The 17307-nt window shown below is 39.0% G+C and overlaps 3 protein-coding genes across 5 annotated transcripts in view; 1 reads left to right on the top strand and 2 right to left on the bottom strand.

Moving 5' to 3' along the window:
• LOC116036449 (E3 ubiquitin-protein ligase TRIM21-like) overlaps nucleotides 1-17307 on the top strand; it is a 139818-nt gene that overhangs the window by 60803 nt on the left and 61708 nt on the right. The gene's annotated exons all lie outside the window — the stretch shown is intronic.
• zcchc7 (zinc finger, CCHC domain containing 7) overlaps nucleotides 1-17307 on the bottom strand; it is a 67339-nt gene that overhangs the window by 899 nt on the left and 49133 nt on the right. Inside the window, exon 10 of one of the 2 annotated variants that reach the window (XR_004102669.2) lies at nucleotides 15183-16544. Coding sequence is in view for 1 of the 2 variants with exons in the window: in XM_031285805.2 (XP_031141665.1) it covers nucleotides 15904-16544 (641 nt within the window). In the remaining variant the exon portion in view is untranslated. Of the gene's footprint in view, nucleotides 1-13720; nucleotides 16545-17307 lie in introns of those variants that run through there. The other variant, XM_031285805.2, reaches the window with a different exon arrangement.
• On the bottom strand, nucleotides 216-12177 carry pgm2 (phosphoglucomutase 2). The gene is made up of 13 exons (XM_031285806.1): nucleotides 11918-12177; nucleotides 10426-10593; nucleotides 9969-10160; nucleotides 8765-8848; nucleotides 7812-8005; nucleotides 7421-7610; nucleotides 7236-7333; nucleotides 6066-6246; nucleotides 5601-5694; nucleotides 4035-4164; nucleotides 3743-3935; nucleotides 2002-2135; nucleotides 216-1176 (listed from the first exon to the last, which is right to left on the bottom strand). The coding sequence occupies exons 1-13, from the start codon at nucleotides 11990-11992 to the stop codon at nucleotides 1074-1076; spliced, it is 1836 nt and encodes a 611-aa protein (XP_031141666.1). The 5' UTR covers nucleotides 11993-12177; the 3' UTR covers nucleotides 216-1073.

Consider the following 17307-nt stretch of genomic DNA (forward strand, 5'->3'; position numbering starts at 1 on the left):
CCCTAGCGGTCTGAAGTTTGAGTTAAATATAGAGGAAAGGGCAGACCCGACCTCCCTCCTCTCCTATCAGTACTCAGATGGGGCATGACAAGTGCATGCTGCATGCGTGCGCTGAAGGATGCAGGGGCGTAGTGTTCACACGTAACGTGCGTGCGTGCGTGTGCGTGCGTTTCATACAGTCTATGGTTTTATCCCTCGACATATGTCTCCACATGCACATTTAGAAACCGCTTTTTATTGAGTTAAATTGTATTTTCAGCACAGCATTTTGGAATCCGAGGCACATAAGGAAAGATGAGCTGCTAATTACACATTCCTAGAGTCAACATCACTAAAAGGATCTTTTGGTTGTAGATTTAACGTTGTGGTGTCAACAGTCCCTGTTAACTATTCATATCAAGTAAGCAGTGGGTGCATTTGAAAAATGAATGTATATACTCCAATACCACTTGGTGGTGCTCTGAGCTTTTAGACTTGGTCATTTTACAAATTAGCAACTCTGGAATGACAGCTTTTAAAATGATATTCAAAAAAATATATTCAACTGTTACTTTCAATGTCATACCTTACTATTATCTAAGATATTACACATTCAATTCACAATTTAGATCAATATCAGTTTCAGCAGTTCTCATTCACACTCATACATTTCTGGAACTTCATGTAGCAGCCTTGCAGTTAATGCTAAAGCAGAGCGGATACATAATTGGTAAATACAAAGTGGATATACAGCAATGCGTGCATCTAAACACCACAGTGAAACAGCAGGAAATGACTGTTTTTTGTTTTGTTTTGTTTTACAGTGGTTTAAAGCCAGCACTGAGGTAAACCTAATCTAAACACATGTAGCTGTAACTGCATGATGTAAAACTGGCTCTGGATCCATACCTACACACCGAAAAACAGATGCATGGCTAAACAATCTCAAAGTGGAGCAGAAAACACATTGATAAAATGATCAGTAAGTTGATTGTTAAATTAAGAATCCCTTCTGGAGTAATTAAGACATCATGTAAAATGCTGGTCAGAGATATTACTAACTGGTCCTGTATGTGAATGTATGTCTATCAGTGCTACTCCGGCTTGGGCTGCAGCTTATTCTTCTCTGGCTCGAAGAAGTTGTCAACAATGGCATCAACCAAGTCATCCAGCTCCTTCTTCAGGTGCGTCACATTACTGTTAAGAAACCCAAAGAGTCAGAGAGGAAAACAAAGATGAGATAACTGAGGTCACCATTTACAGTTAAAGGGGAGCCATTATGCTCATTTTCATGTTCATACTTGTATGTTGTGCTTCAACTAGAACATGTTTACATGCTTTAATGTACGTTCAAAAAATGCTTAATTTTTCTCATACTGCCTATGGCAGATGCACATGTATTTACGCTCTGTCTTAGACGCTCTGTTGGAGCGCGTGTCTCTTTAAGTCCCCCCTCCCAAAAAAAGCCCAGTCTGCTCTGATTGGTCAACGTTTCCGGGTCTCCGCATCTGTGCTCTAACCACTACTGTACTGTCTGTCATTGCAGCCAGTGGCTGACTGTAACAGAGTATAGCGGCACTGAAAAAAGCAACGCTAAAGGCTTCTAAAGCATAAAACTACACAACCAAACATGTTCCAGCTAGAATGACAGAAAATAAAGAAAAGCATAATAAGTCCTCTTTAGGACTAGAGCTACAACAATTAGCTGATTTGAACACATGAACTAATTTGATAATCTGTTGTTTAAGTAATTTTTTTAAGCAAAAAGTTAACCACTATTTGTTCCAGTTTCACCAAGGTGAGGATATGCTTCTTTGCCCTGTTTTATATCACTGATAATTGAATATTTTTGAGTTGGATAAACAAGGCACGTAAAACCATCAAACTTGGATTTTACTGCAGGAAATTGTACGCATACTATTTTCTGACATTTCATAGTATGAACGATTAATCGATAATTAAAATAATCATTATCTCTAAATACATGTGCCACTTCCTTGCCTTGTCTCTACAGTGACCTACCTGTTACCAGGAGCAGCACAGAGTTCAGTATAGTATTTGATTTTTGGCTCAGTGCCACTGGTCCTCATGGTGGCCACACCCCCGTTGGAGAAGGTAAAGGTGATCATCTGACTGGACCTGGAGGTGGGAAGAACCTGGGACACAAGAGGAAGGAGTGATGGATGGATAGATGGAAAATCAAGATCCGAAAGGAACTTCTGTTTAAGAAGGATAGCTAAATGGAAATTCTCCATATACACATACATTTGCATTCAATACAAGTATGTAGCTCACATATTCAGTTTCTGTGTATATTTAACCCTAACCCTATTGCAGCAGTTTTTTTTAATGTTTTTTTAACGTTAAAAACACCCAAAGAAAATTGTGAACACAGTATTGACATTAGGGATGTCCAGATCCGATCACGTGATCGGAAATCGGGCCCGATCACGCGGTTTCAGACTCGATCGGAATCGGACGTTACCTCCCGATCAGGACTCGGATATATATGTATATATATATATATATTCTCATTATTTTTTAACACATCTATAATTATGCGGTGGCACAGAGTTAGACCCTTTTGACTCCACACAGAAACAGCAACGCATGCGGCATGACATCACTTTGTTACAGAGACGCTATTGGTTAAATGCCAGCAAAGTAGAACACAGAAGCAGCTTGAAGCGGAAAGCGCGAGTATGTCTGTGGTCTGGAGGTATTATAAAGTTGAATTATTATAGAAGTATCGGATCGGGACTCTGTATCGGTAGATACTCAAAATCAAATGACTCGGACTCGGGGGCAAAAAAACCTGATCGGGACATCCCTAATTGACATATCATCAACTTTTAAGTTGATATGGTGAACTAGCAAACAGTTTCTTATTTACACATCCAGCAGTTATGGAGTAAAATTAACATTTATTTGGAGTCGTGTTTTTTTTTCATAGTTACGGTTAACAACAGTTACAACAGTTATATCTATTGACAATGTAACATTCTTGCTGTACATAAGCAAGCATGGGTGGCTCGGTGGCACAGTGGATACGACATATGCCTTGAGTGTGGGAGATCTGGGTTCGATTCCCACTGCGATACATCAACCAATATGTCCCTGATCAAGACACTTAACCCCTAGTTGCTCCAGAGGCGTGCAACCTCTGACATATATAGCAATTGTAAGTCGCTTTGGATAATTGACATGTAATGTAACAAACATTTAATGTAAACAGTAAATGTACTGTATGTAGGGATGTAATGATGCATCGTGAATCGATTTAAATGTGTAAAGATTACAACCGGTTGAGATAAAAAAAGAAAAAAGAAAAAAAGAATCGCAATGCAATTGTCAAACAGCTAGCTAGTGACACTAGCTGACATTGTTAGGTAATGTTAGCCTACTTAAACTACTACTGTTAGCTTAAACATGGTTAAAATGCTGACAGCTAAATGGTGTGAAGTGTGTCTGTATTTCACTGGAAAAGATTCCAACGCCGGGAGTCCGGGACGTCCTGCAGCTAAAGACAGAGTAGACTAGCTGCACGTTGAGACAGCGTGGCCACTGTCGCTGATAAACAACAGTGACTTTTAAAAAAGAGGACACATATGCTGTTTTGCACAGTGTATATAAATAAAGAAATATTTTTCAGTCATTTCATTCTGTTATAAAAAAATCCAAAAAAAAAAAAAAAAATCATATTGAATCGTGAGTTGGGGGTATCGTTACATCCCTAACTGTATGTGTCCATGTGAGCACTTACAGCCTTGTTACTGGGCTGGTTGCTGTCGTAGCCGGTGGTCAAGTCTCGTACAGCAGAGATGGAGAAGCGACCACACTCAGTGGGATACGAGTCCTTCTGGCCACTGTAGTTGCGCAGACGGTCGAACAAGCTGTGGATCACATCCTGGTCGTGGCAGATGAAATAGGAGTTCTTACTGATGTGGTAGCCGTACCTGACAATGAGTAGTAGAGCGAGACAGAGTTAGAGTCTGCAGTATTTTAGTAACATAAATCAAAGCCAGATGAGTATAATGTATACATGTGTGTCTTACTCTTCATAGATGGCAGTGAGTTGTTGAGAAAGGCTTGAGCTTTTCGTGGCCAGATAGGAAATCATCTCTCCTGCTATGGCTGCAGCACTCACTCCATCTTTGTCCAATACAGAGGAACTACACATATACCCTGACACACACACACACACACACACACACACACACACACACACACACACACACACACACACACACACACACACACACACACACACACACACACACACACACACACACACACACACACACACACACGTCACTCGCTTGTTTTACCAACAGTGCGTGCAAAGGCATGTGATTCCATTTACAGCATAATAATCATGTTATATGGGAACACTCTAAAGTATGTATATTGTGTGTGTTTGAGGAAACATCTGTCATATTAACCTAAATGACCTTTAACCCAGTGCATGGTGCTTTCTAACTTAAGACCAAGATCCTCAGTTGACACCTCTGCTATTTTCATGCTTTCTCTAATTTGAATGGCCGATGTATTCATTTAACAAGTAACCAAGACTGTTCAATATGGTTAGAACACCAGTGTAAATATACTTCAGTACAATTTGCTGCTACATGCATTGTCAGGCAGGAAGCCACAGAGCGCCACAGAGCGCCTGCAGAAGTTGAAGAGAGCTGGTGGTTGGCAAAGATGAGAAAATACGTAGTGGTGACCACAATTTGATCTAAAGAGCTGACTTGTTGACTATCCCTTCAGAAAAACAGCTGAGTGTTGCGCACCATTTTCTCTCACTCTCTCTTCACGGAGAAACAGCTGATCAACGATCTACTAGCATAAGTGTAACAGAGCTGTGTGACATTGTCAATCAAATATATAAATGAAAATAGGTTGAGTATAACTAATATTTACTTATAGGCCTAATATACAGATCAGTCTCAGGTTGAAACTTGTAGTTCTGAAAGTTAAGTTGCACAACTTAAGGTAATGTTTATGTATGTTTAATGTATGCCTTAGTTTGAAGTTGTTATTGCATTTCAGAAAATGTTTTCTTTAAAAACAATGTAATATGGCACTTAATATGTTTAGTTATGTAATATGTTTAGTTTTTTTGAGAGATGATATTGTAAGCAATGTAGGCAATAAAAATGTAGTTTTTTCCGAAAATTAAACCAAACTATTGTATATTATTGCTCTTCAATAAAACAAAAGTATTTCTTATCCGATTACTCGATTAATCAATGGAATAATCGGTAGAATACTCGATTACTAAAATAATCGATAGCTGCAGCCCTAATTCTATGCATAATCTTCTCATGCTGGTTTCTATCATCAAGCAAGGTTTCTCAACGACCCTCACCCCAGTTTATATCTTGTGAGCTGGCAAAAGAATTTGGTTAACCACGTTGTCCCTGGCCGTCAACTGACCCTAGATAAATTTACATCAGATGAATACTTTTAGGCAGATCAAATTAACTTATCTCGTGACACTGTGGAGATCATTACAAGAGCAAACTCTTATATTGCGATGCCACAAAGAATTAACCAGAACTGCTTTCCTATGATTATGCCTGTGGACAACATTAATTTGTGTGTGCATGTGTGCATACCTATGGCCTCCTCAAAGGCAAACAGAACAGTCTTGCCCTGGTCCAAAAGGTCTCTGGCTCTGTTTCCCATCCACTTGAACCCTGTTAGTGTTTCCTGTCCAAACAATGGTGACTGTCAAGTGTGGTTTGAAATATTAACTACAGCAACATTTGCAATGGTGAAGCCTACCAATAATAGAGTGCATTTAACTGTATCGTGAGTATCCATTAGCCACATTTTTCTCTTAAATGTAATATTGTTGAAAGCATTTTAATAGCCTTCATTGCAACCTGATTACTGGAAAATGCTGTTACTGTGGTCTTCTTGTAGCAGTAAACACTACAACCTTTAGATGCATTGAGGTCATACTGTTTAGTCCTGTTCTTTTAAAAACAAACATTCTGTACAGTTTATGCATTATGGCTCCCTGCTACCAAGTTTCACATTTGTAACAAATTAACAGCCTTGAACTTGACTAGCTTTACCTCAAAGTGGAAGCCTTCCTTGAGAGCGATGCCACGCAGTATCTTGGATGAGACGGTGCTCGACAGCATGTAGACGTTTTTCACAGCAGCAGCGTCAGAGTTTAGCTTTTCCCAGCAGCGGAACATCCACCAGCCGAGCAACGCTCCCAACTCATTTCCACTAAACACTCGCCACTGTCCACTGACACAGAGAGAGACGGAGGTTATGGAAGTGCAGGCACACAAACATAACTTTATAAATCACCAGTCTGTGTTGCTCAAAGCATTTCCTCAGTATTGGTTCTGAATATGTGAAAGGTTTTAAAGACATGCAAATGACTTCACAATCTGCCATCACACAAACATTACACATGATGGGTTTTTAAGAATGATTCTGATATTTTTGGACTCAACATATTTAAAAGTTGGCTGTTTCTGGAAAAAAGCAAAGTAAAATTCCATTCAGTAAAAAAGGAGATTCAGTATTTTCTTTTTTTTAACTGTACAGTATATTCTTGGCATTGTGGAGAAGGTTTTAAAACAGCATCGAGACAATGATTTAGGCAGCTAAAATTTGCAGAACGTATAACTGAACAGTTAAATGTTCACAACATTTCACAGTGATTTTAGCTAGTTATTTCTAAATTGTTGGCTACGGCCCTGGTTCTAATTATTATTATTTTTTTTTTGGCGAACCCACTTTCCATAAACACACCTCATCAACTCAGAGATTTACAACATTTCCCAATTTTAAAAACTCTTTTGCAAAGGAGTGAATGAAATGTTCATATTGGCACATGCATGCAGCTCTTAAACAGGTGGGAAGTTTTGTGAATACTTTTAGGCACACCAAATCAACTTATCGTGTGACATTGTAGACAGCGAAAAAGGAACACAACTAACAACTCACTCTTGTGCAATATCAAGGTTTACTTATATGTGCAATATCATTATGAATATCTGTGCAATACTGTGAATACTGTTTACTTATTATATTTTGCCTTAACTGTAAACTGCTTTTTTACTGTTTAATGTTTTTTTTTTTTAACCCATTTATTTATTAATTATTTTATCTTGCATTCATTATTAATTTCTCTTGTTTTTGCACTATCCCCTTTGCTGCTGTAACACTGCAAACCGCCCCGCTATGAGACTAATAAAGAATTATTTTATCTTCTCTTAAACACAGACCTCTCCTGCTTCTCAGCGACGGCCAGTCGATCAGCATCAGGGTCATTGGCCAACACAACAGTGGCCCCCTCCCTCTCTGCCAGTGCAAAAGACAGTGTCTGTAAAACACACAACATGCATTACAAATTCAACCAAAACACATTGTCTATATATGACTGCATGTGATTAGAGTGTTCAGAACATACCAGGACTCCCTCGCCTTCCTCAGGATTGGGATATTTGACCGTGGGGAATTCAGGGTCTGGATCTTTCTGTTCCTCTACAGCATATGGAGGGTGAAGGTCAAAGGCCTTGAAGGCTGACTGGACAAATGTGTGGCCAACGCCATGCACAGACGTATGCACAATTTTCACCTTTGAACTCTTGTTTATATCCCTATGAAAAAAGAAGCTAGAGTCAAAACATTTCTGTGTTCCTTGTTTTTTTGTTTTTTTTACTTGACAAATGTTGTTGCAACACACAAGGATTACAATCATCAATGGAACCCAGTTTATCTAGTTCTACGTCATGCCTTTCTCTGCCCCAAGGTGTTTTAAATGGTATTTGCTGCTGAGTAGGTAGTTATCCATGGAGCACCTGTGATGACAGTGTTTCTGGATGGCTTTGAAGTATTGTGTGTGGATGTCCTGGTAGGGATCTTTGAGTAAGGGGCTCTTCAGGGCCTCCTCTGTGCTCCAGGACTCAGGCCAGGGCTCCAGGTTCTCCTCTATGGACTGGGAGATCCCTTTGTCATGAGGAGACACAATCTGGGCTCCGTTCTCCCAGTACACCTGAGACACAGCCGAAGCAGCAGAGGACAGATATCACCGCAGATAGAACAACACATTAGGACTGTAACTAACTGTTAATCATTTTTATATTGATAAATCTGCTAATTATTTTTTCTTATTGATTTAACATTTTTTCTATATAATGTCAGAAAATGATCTAAAATGCCCCTAATAACTTCCCGGAGTCAAATGTGACATATTCAAATTGCTTGTTTTGTCGATCAACAGTCAAAAACCAAATTCATTATATATACACAACATATAAGAGAAAGGGAACCAGGAACTCACATTTGAGAAGCTGGAACCAGAAAATGTTTTAATTTTTTGTTTGGAAAACAGTTAATCAATTATCAGTATAGTTAGGAATTAATGTTCTGTTGATCAACTAATAGAGTAATCGACCAATGAAAGAAAGAAAGTAAGTAACTAAGTAAGTAAGTAAGTGAGTAAGTGAGTAAATAAGTAAGTAAGCGAGTGAGTAAGTAAGTAAGTAAGTGAGTGAGTAAGTGAGTAAGTGAGTAAGTGAGTGAGTAAATAAATAAGTAAGTGAGTGAGTAAGTGAGTAAGTGAGTGAGTAAATAAATAAGTAAGTGAGTGAGTAAGTGAGTAAGTGAGTGAGTAAATAAATAAGTAAGTGAGTGAGTAAGTGAGTAAGTGAGTGAGTAAGTGAGTGAGTAAATAAATAAGTAAGTGAGTGAGTAAGTGAGTAAGTGAGTGAGTAAATAAATAAGTAAGTGAGTGAGTAAGTAAGTAAGCTACCTTGTAGCCATTGTCTTGTTTGGGGTTGTGAGAGGCGGTCACCATGATACCAGCACACAGACCCAGGTGCAAAACTGTGAAAGGCTGCAGGGTGAAGGAGAGAAACATGTCACTTTTCCAGTACATTCAAAGATCATACTAGACCATACACTGTATAGTATTCACTATATACTGCAAGCACACAATGTGCTTTGATACAGGCTATATTGAAATGGAGGTAGTGTGGCACGTCTGTAAAATATCTATTGCTATATGTGTAGAAGAATTCAGTCTATTAGCCAACATTAATGTGGGCTTGAGTGAGTAACATTCTGCAATTTTATTTTCACCTCCTGTTAGTGAAAGCATAACCCTTCCTGTGTTGCCTACAGACCTGACCTACAGACTATTATTTTCTTCTTGCAGCAGGACATGCATGGGGACATAAAACCCAGGTGGAAATCAGTGAAATAAGTATAAACTGGTTGACTGTTTAACAAACTGTGTATTTGTCAGAGAAAAAAAGACCAACATGATGCGTCTTACTCAGTGTTCCCACAATTACACAAACATAATGAGTCATTTTAAAGTGAGAATGATGAAAGGGGCTGACAGTAATCCTGAATGGCCTAAGATTGGATTTTTCATAATTTGCCGCTGTGTCATTCTGTGTTTAGAATTGCCAAAAACATAAATCGCTGCACACATTCATGCCTAAAAAGTTGTGTCATCATCACTGTCATGTTGCAAAGGAAAGGCAGGTAAACTACTTTTAAGTGTATGTGTTACTAAGTACCTGGTGTCAAGATCAAATCTTTGTCTGGGCTGCAATAAGAATACCTTGTATGGTTTAATGCATGTGTAGTATAGACACAAAGTCGTATAAATGTTCACAAGTTTTAAACAGAGTATAACCCAGTAAATCCTACAGTTGGTGCGTTATGCAACCTGCAGTATACGATGGGGAAGTGTACTTTTTGAATGGAATTTGCCCTGTAGCTTCTGTCTCACTGTCACCTGCTCCACCAGCAAACACCAGACAAACCGATTTAAGGATTCTATCACTAATTTACCCTACAATTGTGATATTAAGCATGTTTAAAATGTAACAGCAAGCAGTAAGATGATTACGTATATTTTGGGGTATTATATCATCTGTGACTGTGACAAAAAAAAAAAAAAAAAAAAAACACATGGAGGAAATTACAGAAGTTCAAGTGATTACCACAAAGGGTGTAGGGGTGATGTCAGAGAAGAGGTGGACTGGCACCCCTCGGCTGATGAACACAGCTGCAGCCAGGCTGGCGAAACGCTTGCTGCTGCCCCCGCTGGGAGGGTGGGCCCGGGCGTCATACCCAATCACCACCCCCCGCTCCTTAAAGTTATCAAAACTTTCCTCCAGGTAGTGACAGAAACCCTGTCAGGGGGAAAAGATTTGGGAGAATAAGAGAAAACTTGTGTTTAACATGCAGTGAAGGACAGTCAGTGAGAAAAGTAGCTGCACTGAGATCCTATAATGATACATAACAAAATGGTGGCACGAGAGCTATGCAGTCAACCACGAGAGTTTGGAGTGTCTCGACTTCTTTAACCAGCAGAGAACAATAATCAATAATGTGCATATCTGGCTTTGCATGTGACTTGATGCTAAATGTTAGGTAGTAGTTGATCTATGAACCAACCTGTGTGGTCTGGATGATAGTGAGGTCATTCATACAGGATGTGCCCGGGCCCATGGCTGCTCTCAGACCTGCTGTACCAAACTCCATCCTGGATGAGAAACATTTCTTCAGAGCCTCCACCGCTCCTTCTTTCACCAGTTCCTGCACCATTGACACGGTCTTGGGGTTCTGGGGAAGAAAAACATGCCCACGTGTTGTTTTACACAGGAATAAATCCAATACTTACATCAATTTATTAAAAACTGCAATGTAGAGATTACATCTGGAGATCAGGTTAGCGAGGACAGTGTGATTTCTACTATAACATTTAAAAAGGCAGTTTTAGTCTAACTTTTATGGAACGTCTTAGTGCTGCCAATTGTTTTGTTATTTCTCTGTTATGATGTTTTATTTTTGAAAATTACTTAAGAAATAAATTGATTGACTGCAGTTGAAAAACATAAGCTGAATGGCAGAAATGTTGTTGTAAGTCTTTTGTCCTCATAGTACATTTTTTGTCAATCAACTCATTGACTGTTTCAGCTCTAACTCAGAGTGTGCAGTACTGAGGATATTTGTTCTCCTGAGTGACTTACAAGCAAAATTCATTTGTCTTTGTCAACTATGGTGCATTCCGTTGGGAAATAATTATGTGTACATTTTGAAAAAAAAGTCAAAACTTTACTAATTAATTAGTCTGGTTAGAAATGGCAACCATAAATACAGCAAGGGGGTCCATGTGATGCTTTCCATTCAAAATGTGCCACTGAGCAAGCTGCCCTAACGCAATTATGTTAGACTAATGAACCAGGGTCCCTTTCCAATGTGACTTTATTAGTAGCATTCTATGTCCCTTTAAGACCATGAATGACTTGGTTTGTGTTGGTCATATGGCCGGATGCATGTTAGTCTGATTACAAGTTTCCTGAAAAGAACTATGTGATTTTAACCCAGGTAAATACCCATTCATTATTAATGTATTTATTGGAGACTTGCCTGTAGACAAATTTCCTATTTTGCATTTTAACTTAACTAACTTTCTAGGTCAACCTAGAAACTAAGTGACATTAACTACTATTGGTTTGGAAGGGGACCAATTGAACACGGTCTCTATATATTCCATGGAGATATATTCCCATGACATTACATAGTCCTTTCCAGGATTTGTTTATTTTAAATATTAAGAAATTACAGACTTGTAAAATAAAGCATTATCACAGAACACAATACCGTTTATTGATAAAAAGCTAATTATGAAACACTCATTTCACTCACACAGTATCTGATGCCACATTAGTTTAATTTCACGCTGCTACTTGGCGTTACCACAAAATACCCTTCTACGTGTTCCTAATGTTAAACAATTCTACATTATCATAACGTTACACACTGAATATCCCTGGAAGTCATGGTTTGACCTACCACTGAATCACCTAGCTAACGTTATACTGTATAACGTAAACAAACAGGACAGCCACAGCACACTAAGCTAGCTCGACTGCTGTCAGCTTACCTTGTCATACTGCAGCCACTGCTTGACAGCCTGGTCCAGCTTGGTGTTACACGTTGTTGACAAACCGTTCTCCATTTCCCTTCTTTGCAGAGTCAAGTCGCTTTCTAGCTCACTAACTATGGTGATGCGAGGTAAGTACGCTCACACTGAAGGCTTTTACAACACAGAAAGGGAAATGCAGCTGAAGAAGCGACCACTTGGCTGTTCCAAAGATCCAACCACAGCACTAGGCGGATCGACGTAATGCGTCACGAGTTTCATCTGTTGCCTTCACTGGTAGGCGCAAATGTGGTAATTACCTAATAACAAGCATGAGGGCTTTGCTGACTGGTTTAAAAAGTAGAAAGAGCCGATACTTAAAAGAAAATCTTGCAATGGTGTACATTTAATCAAGTAATATACTTAATGCAGTACTTAATTGTAGGTACTTTAACTGTATTGTGTCAATTTTATGCTACGTACTTATACTACTGGGCTGTCGACTTTTCTAGTTTGGAGTGAAATAGTAAAACTACTTCAGATTTCAGAATCAGAATCACATTTGTTACCAAAGTAAGTTTTCATTTTCCTTAGTGTATTTGGTGCATACAATAAACAAATGAAAAAGGGAATAAACAATAAGACAAGGTACTTCTACAGTCAAGAACATACATACAGAATAGTACTACAATAAAATGTATGTAAAAAAGACACTGACAAAATAACATGTGTACAATATAACTGTTTCAGAAAAGGACGGCTGTACAGTTTACTGCAGGGGGGTGTGCAGTGAGGGTGATTTTATTATTTTTATTTTATTATATTGATTCTTTTAACATTACATGGTCACCTGTTCACTGTCCTTAACATTTGAAATGAATGAGAATTTAAACATGAAGGCATTTTCTATATAATTTGAGGTGATCAAAAAAAAAAAAACTGTACAGTAAAGTAACTTAAAATCTATGTCATTCTGAGGACTCTTGGAAATTTCAACAAACCTATTAAAGATTTTCATGTGTGTTCAAATATGAGGAAGTTATGTTATAATGCAATTCAAGCTAACTTTCCCATCAATTTTGTCAAACACTGTACAGTAAAAGAACATCCAATTATTATATGGCCAGTCATTTTCACCCTGAACAAGATTGCATTGAAAATTTCAGCAAACCTCTGACATTTATTTAATTTATGAGTTTAAAAGGACATTTTCCATGTGTTACAATATTATTTGACTGTCCCTGTGCAGTAACGTACAGTGAAACTACTTCAAATTGTATATGGTCATAGTCAGGGACATTTTGAGCAGAAATCCATTGGGTTTCTTAGCAAACCTATTATGGAAACGGTTTCTTAAAATAAGGACTTCTTTGCTGACATTTTATGTGGTATATAAAATGTGAGAAATTGTTGCTGAAATCTGAATCTTCCTGTGTCTTTTGTTTAGCTATTACAGGTACTGTAACAGCTGCTCCTGGACAGTGGGTCCCACGCAGACTTTGGACAGTTTCTTTCGTACTTTATTACTTTGAAGGTTGCTTCTATTTGAGTTTTTAATTATGGTGGCATTGACAGCACAGAACTTCCCAATGTATTCTTGATAGTACAATTTCTTTCAGTTCACATATTTATGACGTTATTTACAGCAACAGGATGGCTCACTTGTGGAAGCATCACCTTGTCTTTCTTCTCAGTTTTTGTTAGGAAACTGAAAGCAGTGACTGTTAATAATGCTACAAAATCTTTGTGGAGAATAGTAATGATACGATGACTGACATTCCGATACCTTTTGACCATCTGGTAGGAAAAAAAGAGACATTTAGGGACTGGAACCACATTATTTTAATGTATCATCATAAATGCAATGTGAATAATTATGCAACAGTTACTGAATGGACCAGTGTAAACAGGTCTTAGATGAAGCACAAAACTAATGCAACAGATTTCTCTTCCTGAATCACAGAACTGAGTCAGACAGAGCAGATTCAAGTTGTAATTTTCCAAGTGCTTCAGGTAGCCAGTATTCATGTTATCATAGAACTGTCTCATAATCTTTCATGGTATGTTAATAAGGTTTCATCATGTTAAAACCATAACAAATAAGACCATGTACAACTGAATTTAAATAGGGAGGGTTTAAAATGAATACTGTCAGGGCTGCATGCCAGTGATGCATTCTATCCAGATCACAAAAGAACTGGTGAGGCGACTATCTGCAGAATTGAATCAAACATGATGTGCAATAGAGGTATTTACAGTATGTTAATATAATTAGATGATGAACGAATTAATGAGTGTTATAGAAAAAAGGCATATCTTCAGTTCTAAATAAAAGAGAACCATTTTCAAGAGTATTTAAAAAAAATCCGTCATCCTTTGGTTCCAACTGCAAACAGCAGCAACAACTTTAAGAATACGTGTTCAGAGCAGAGGCACTATGAAATGATCTACTTCACAGAGCAAAGTCTATTTTCAATTCAAATTTTGCAATGTGCAGAAACTAATGTGAACAGACTGAACTGAACTCTTAACTGGGTTCTTCATTGTCTATCTCCATATATATTAAGTGACATCATTGCGAAAATGATGCCACAGTTTGAATAGGGGCTATAATTCTCACACTGACCCCAGGAGACAGCAGACATTTTGACTCGTCCTTGTAGGAAAAGTACAGGTGGAGCTAATTAATACAGAATAACTTCACTTTTTTTTTTTTTTTTTTTTTTAAGTTTGTCTTAAAACGATAGTTAGTTGCCCATATGAACATTAAAACAAGTGTTGCTTGTTATAATCAAAAGTGTTTCCAATGTAGGTTTGTATCGTTTTTTTGTCTGAGTTAGACAAATCAAGTGGATATCTTCCAATGTTACGCTCTTTAAAGTACAAAATTCCCTCCTGTTGTTTCCCTGGTCAGCATTTCACTGGTTAGCTGCCGTGGAGAGATTGTAACAAAAAGAGGGGATTTTGTACTAAAAAGAAAGATTTTTGAAAGATATCCACTTGATTTGTCTAACTCAGACTGCTGAAGCCCCATATTAGTTATAAACATTTTTATACAAAACGAAGACTGTGAATTCGCTCATCACTTAAACTGAGTGTATTAGGAAAGGATCTCAGTGTGAACCGGAGGAAGTATTACAGCGAGAAGAAATGGTTCTAATGTTCACATGGACACCTGACTATTGCTTTGAAGGTATAACATGTAGGAGGTATCGCTTACGGTTTGTAAACACACACTGTTCAGAGAGAGAGAGAGAGAGAGAGAGAGAGAGAGAGAGAGAGAGACAGAGAGAATAAAACGTTATGTTTCACGGTTGTAACGTTCTGGAGCACAAATAAACACGCACACCTCTGCGGGAAGGTACCACATTGCCAGATTTTGTGTGAATGCAGAGCATCATCCTGTTTGTGTCTGTGGTGGTTAAACTTTTGCGTTGGTATGAGATGCCGAGGTTACTGGCTGGGGGTTCCATGTTCACGTGGGGGCCAAAGGCTCTTAGCAGACGCCTATAAACGTCCCGCACACAGAAAAATAAGGGAAAAAAACAAAACAGGCAGAGGGCAGGGTTGCCACACACTTCTAGTCGGTCACAAGTGATGTTTGAGAGGGATTATTTTTGTATAAGTCTATACATTTTTTGTAAAATACTGCATATTATACCTTTAAGACAGACAATTTCAAAAATTGTGAACCTAACAATTGCTTTGTTCTATCCAAGTGTCCCAGTACGCCCTGACAGTGTGACAATGAGTCAGCATGCGCAATACCAGGACCCTGAACCTGAAGCAGATAAATTCAGCCATCATTAATTTTATTATTTACACCTGTGCTTTTCCTTCTGTGACATGTCAAAACGTCTTCCGTTAAAAAAAGGCCTGTGCACCTCATAAAGCACCTGAGTCAACAGAATGTCTGACAGGTCCCTAAATGTCACAAGGACATACTATATGTACTATATGTATTGGTCATGAAGATCACTGCCCCGGCAGACCCTGACACCTACATCTCAAACAGACTCATAATATCTGTTGCGTTTCTTCTTCTGTTTGATGATAAACAGGTTCTCATCTGTTGGGTACATCTGTGCAGCACCCTTTTTGTCAGCGCTCTTCCGGGCTCGATTTCTCTTTTTCCGCTTTCCTTTCTCTTGCTTTGACGCTGACCCCTGCATCTCTCCAGTTACAGTCCAACAGAGACGGTCTGGTCTGCTCTTTCTGTGTCCTTCTGGTTGCGCTAAAGGAACTTGCTTCGTTTTCTTCAACCTATTCCTCTTCTTCACTATATCCTCTCCTTTGCCCCCACCTCTGGGAAAGTCATCTGCTTCATCCAAAATGAGTTTAGTTGGTGGGTGAGAGTCTTTCGCGGTGGGCACTGGTCTCTTGGGTTTCCACGGTTTCACATTGCTAGCGCCTTTCTGTTGTTTGTGCTTATTGTTGTTATTCGTTTTGGGTGCTGCGGACCCAAAGTCATCGTTGTCATTAAAAAAGATATGGCTGGATTTGGGGGTAGGCTTGTTTGGGCTTTGGTGAGGTGTATGGTAAGGCCGGGGGTTACTTTTGTGATGGCTGATTTTCTGTTTCTTCTTTGGCGGTCCTGGAGTGAGAGGGGTCTGAGAACAGGCAGGTAAAAAGCCATTTTTCTTCAGTTCTGGGGAAAACAGAAACAAAAAGGCGTGAATTACTAATGTGGTCTTTTTTCTGTAATGAAAAGGCAGGTTTGACAAAAGCTATGACGATATACAACCCAAGTCAGGTAATGTTATATCTCTGCATATAGCTACGTTAAAGGACAATTCCGGCGCAAAACAAACCTAGGGGTTATTAACAGATGTGTACCCACTCTGTCGTTCTCTGGGACATGTTTTCATGCTAATTGAATGAGTTTGGAGCTTGAAAGACGCTAGCGCGGACCGCTGATTAGCTTACAACGCTAGTATTCGGGGCACAGGGAACGTAAAAACAAATCGCTATTTATACCACTAAAAAGGCTCAAAATATCACCAAACTTCAACGGTAGTATAATGAGGGTCCCAACATGTTAACTGAAGCATTGAGAACTTTGTAAGTGTACAAACAGTTTATTGAACGAAGAGCTGCGGGAGCTCCGTGAAAGGGCTACGAGAGAGAGAGCTACCGGTAGTCAATGCCGCAACACAGCCTCGTACTTCGGGAAAACTCTACCTGCGGACATTGTGAAGCTATGGCCACCGAACAGGAGTGTCTGTGTTGCACGGAGTGGGACCTGTTGCGTCGCGATGCCCAAGAGATGCAGTGTTTTGTACAGTCTGAAGATTTCCCCCCTCTGATAAACAGGGCTGTACTTGAAACTTTTTCGGCGACCCAGACCGGAGGGACTAAGTACACTAGACAAGTTATGCAGAGTGCGATTATTTCAGATACATTGAGCAAAT

The sequence above is a fragment of the Sander lucioperca genome, chromosome 4 (assembly GCF_008315115.2).
Source record: "Sander lucioperca isolate FBNREF2018 chromosome 4, SLUC_FBN_1.2, whole genome shotgun sequence".
Taxonomy (NCBI): Eukaryota; Metazoa; Chordata; class Actinopteri; order Perciformes; family Percidae; genus Sander; species Sander lucioperca.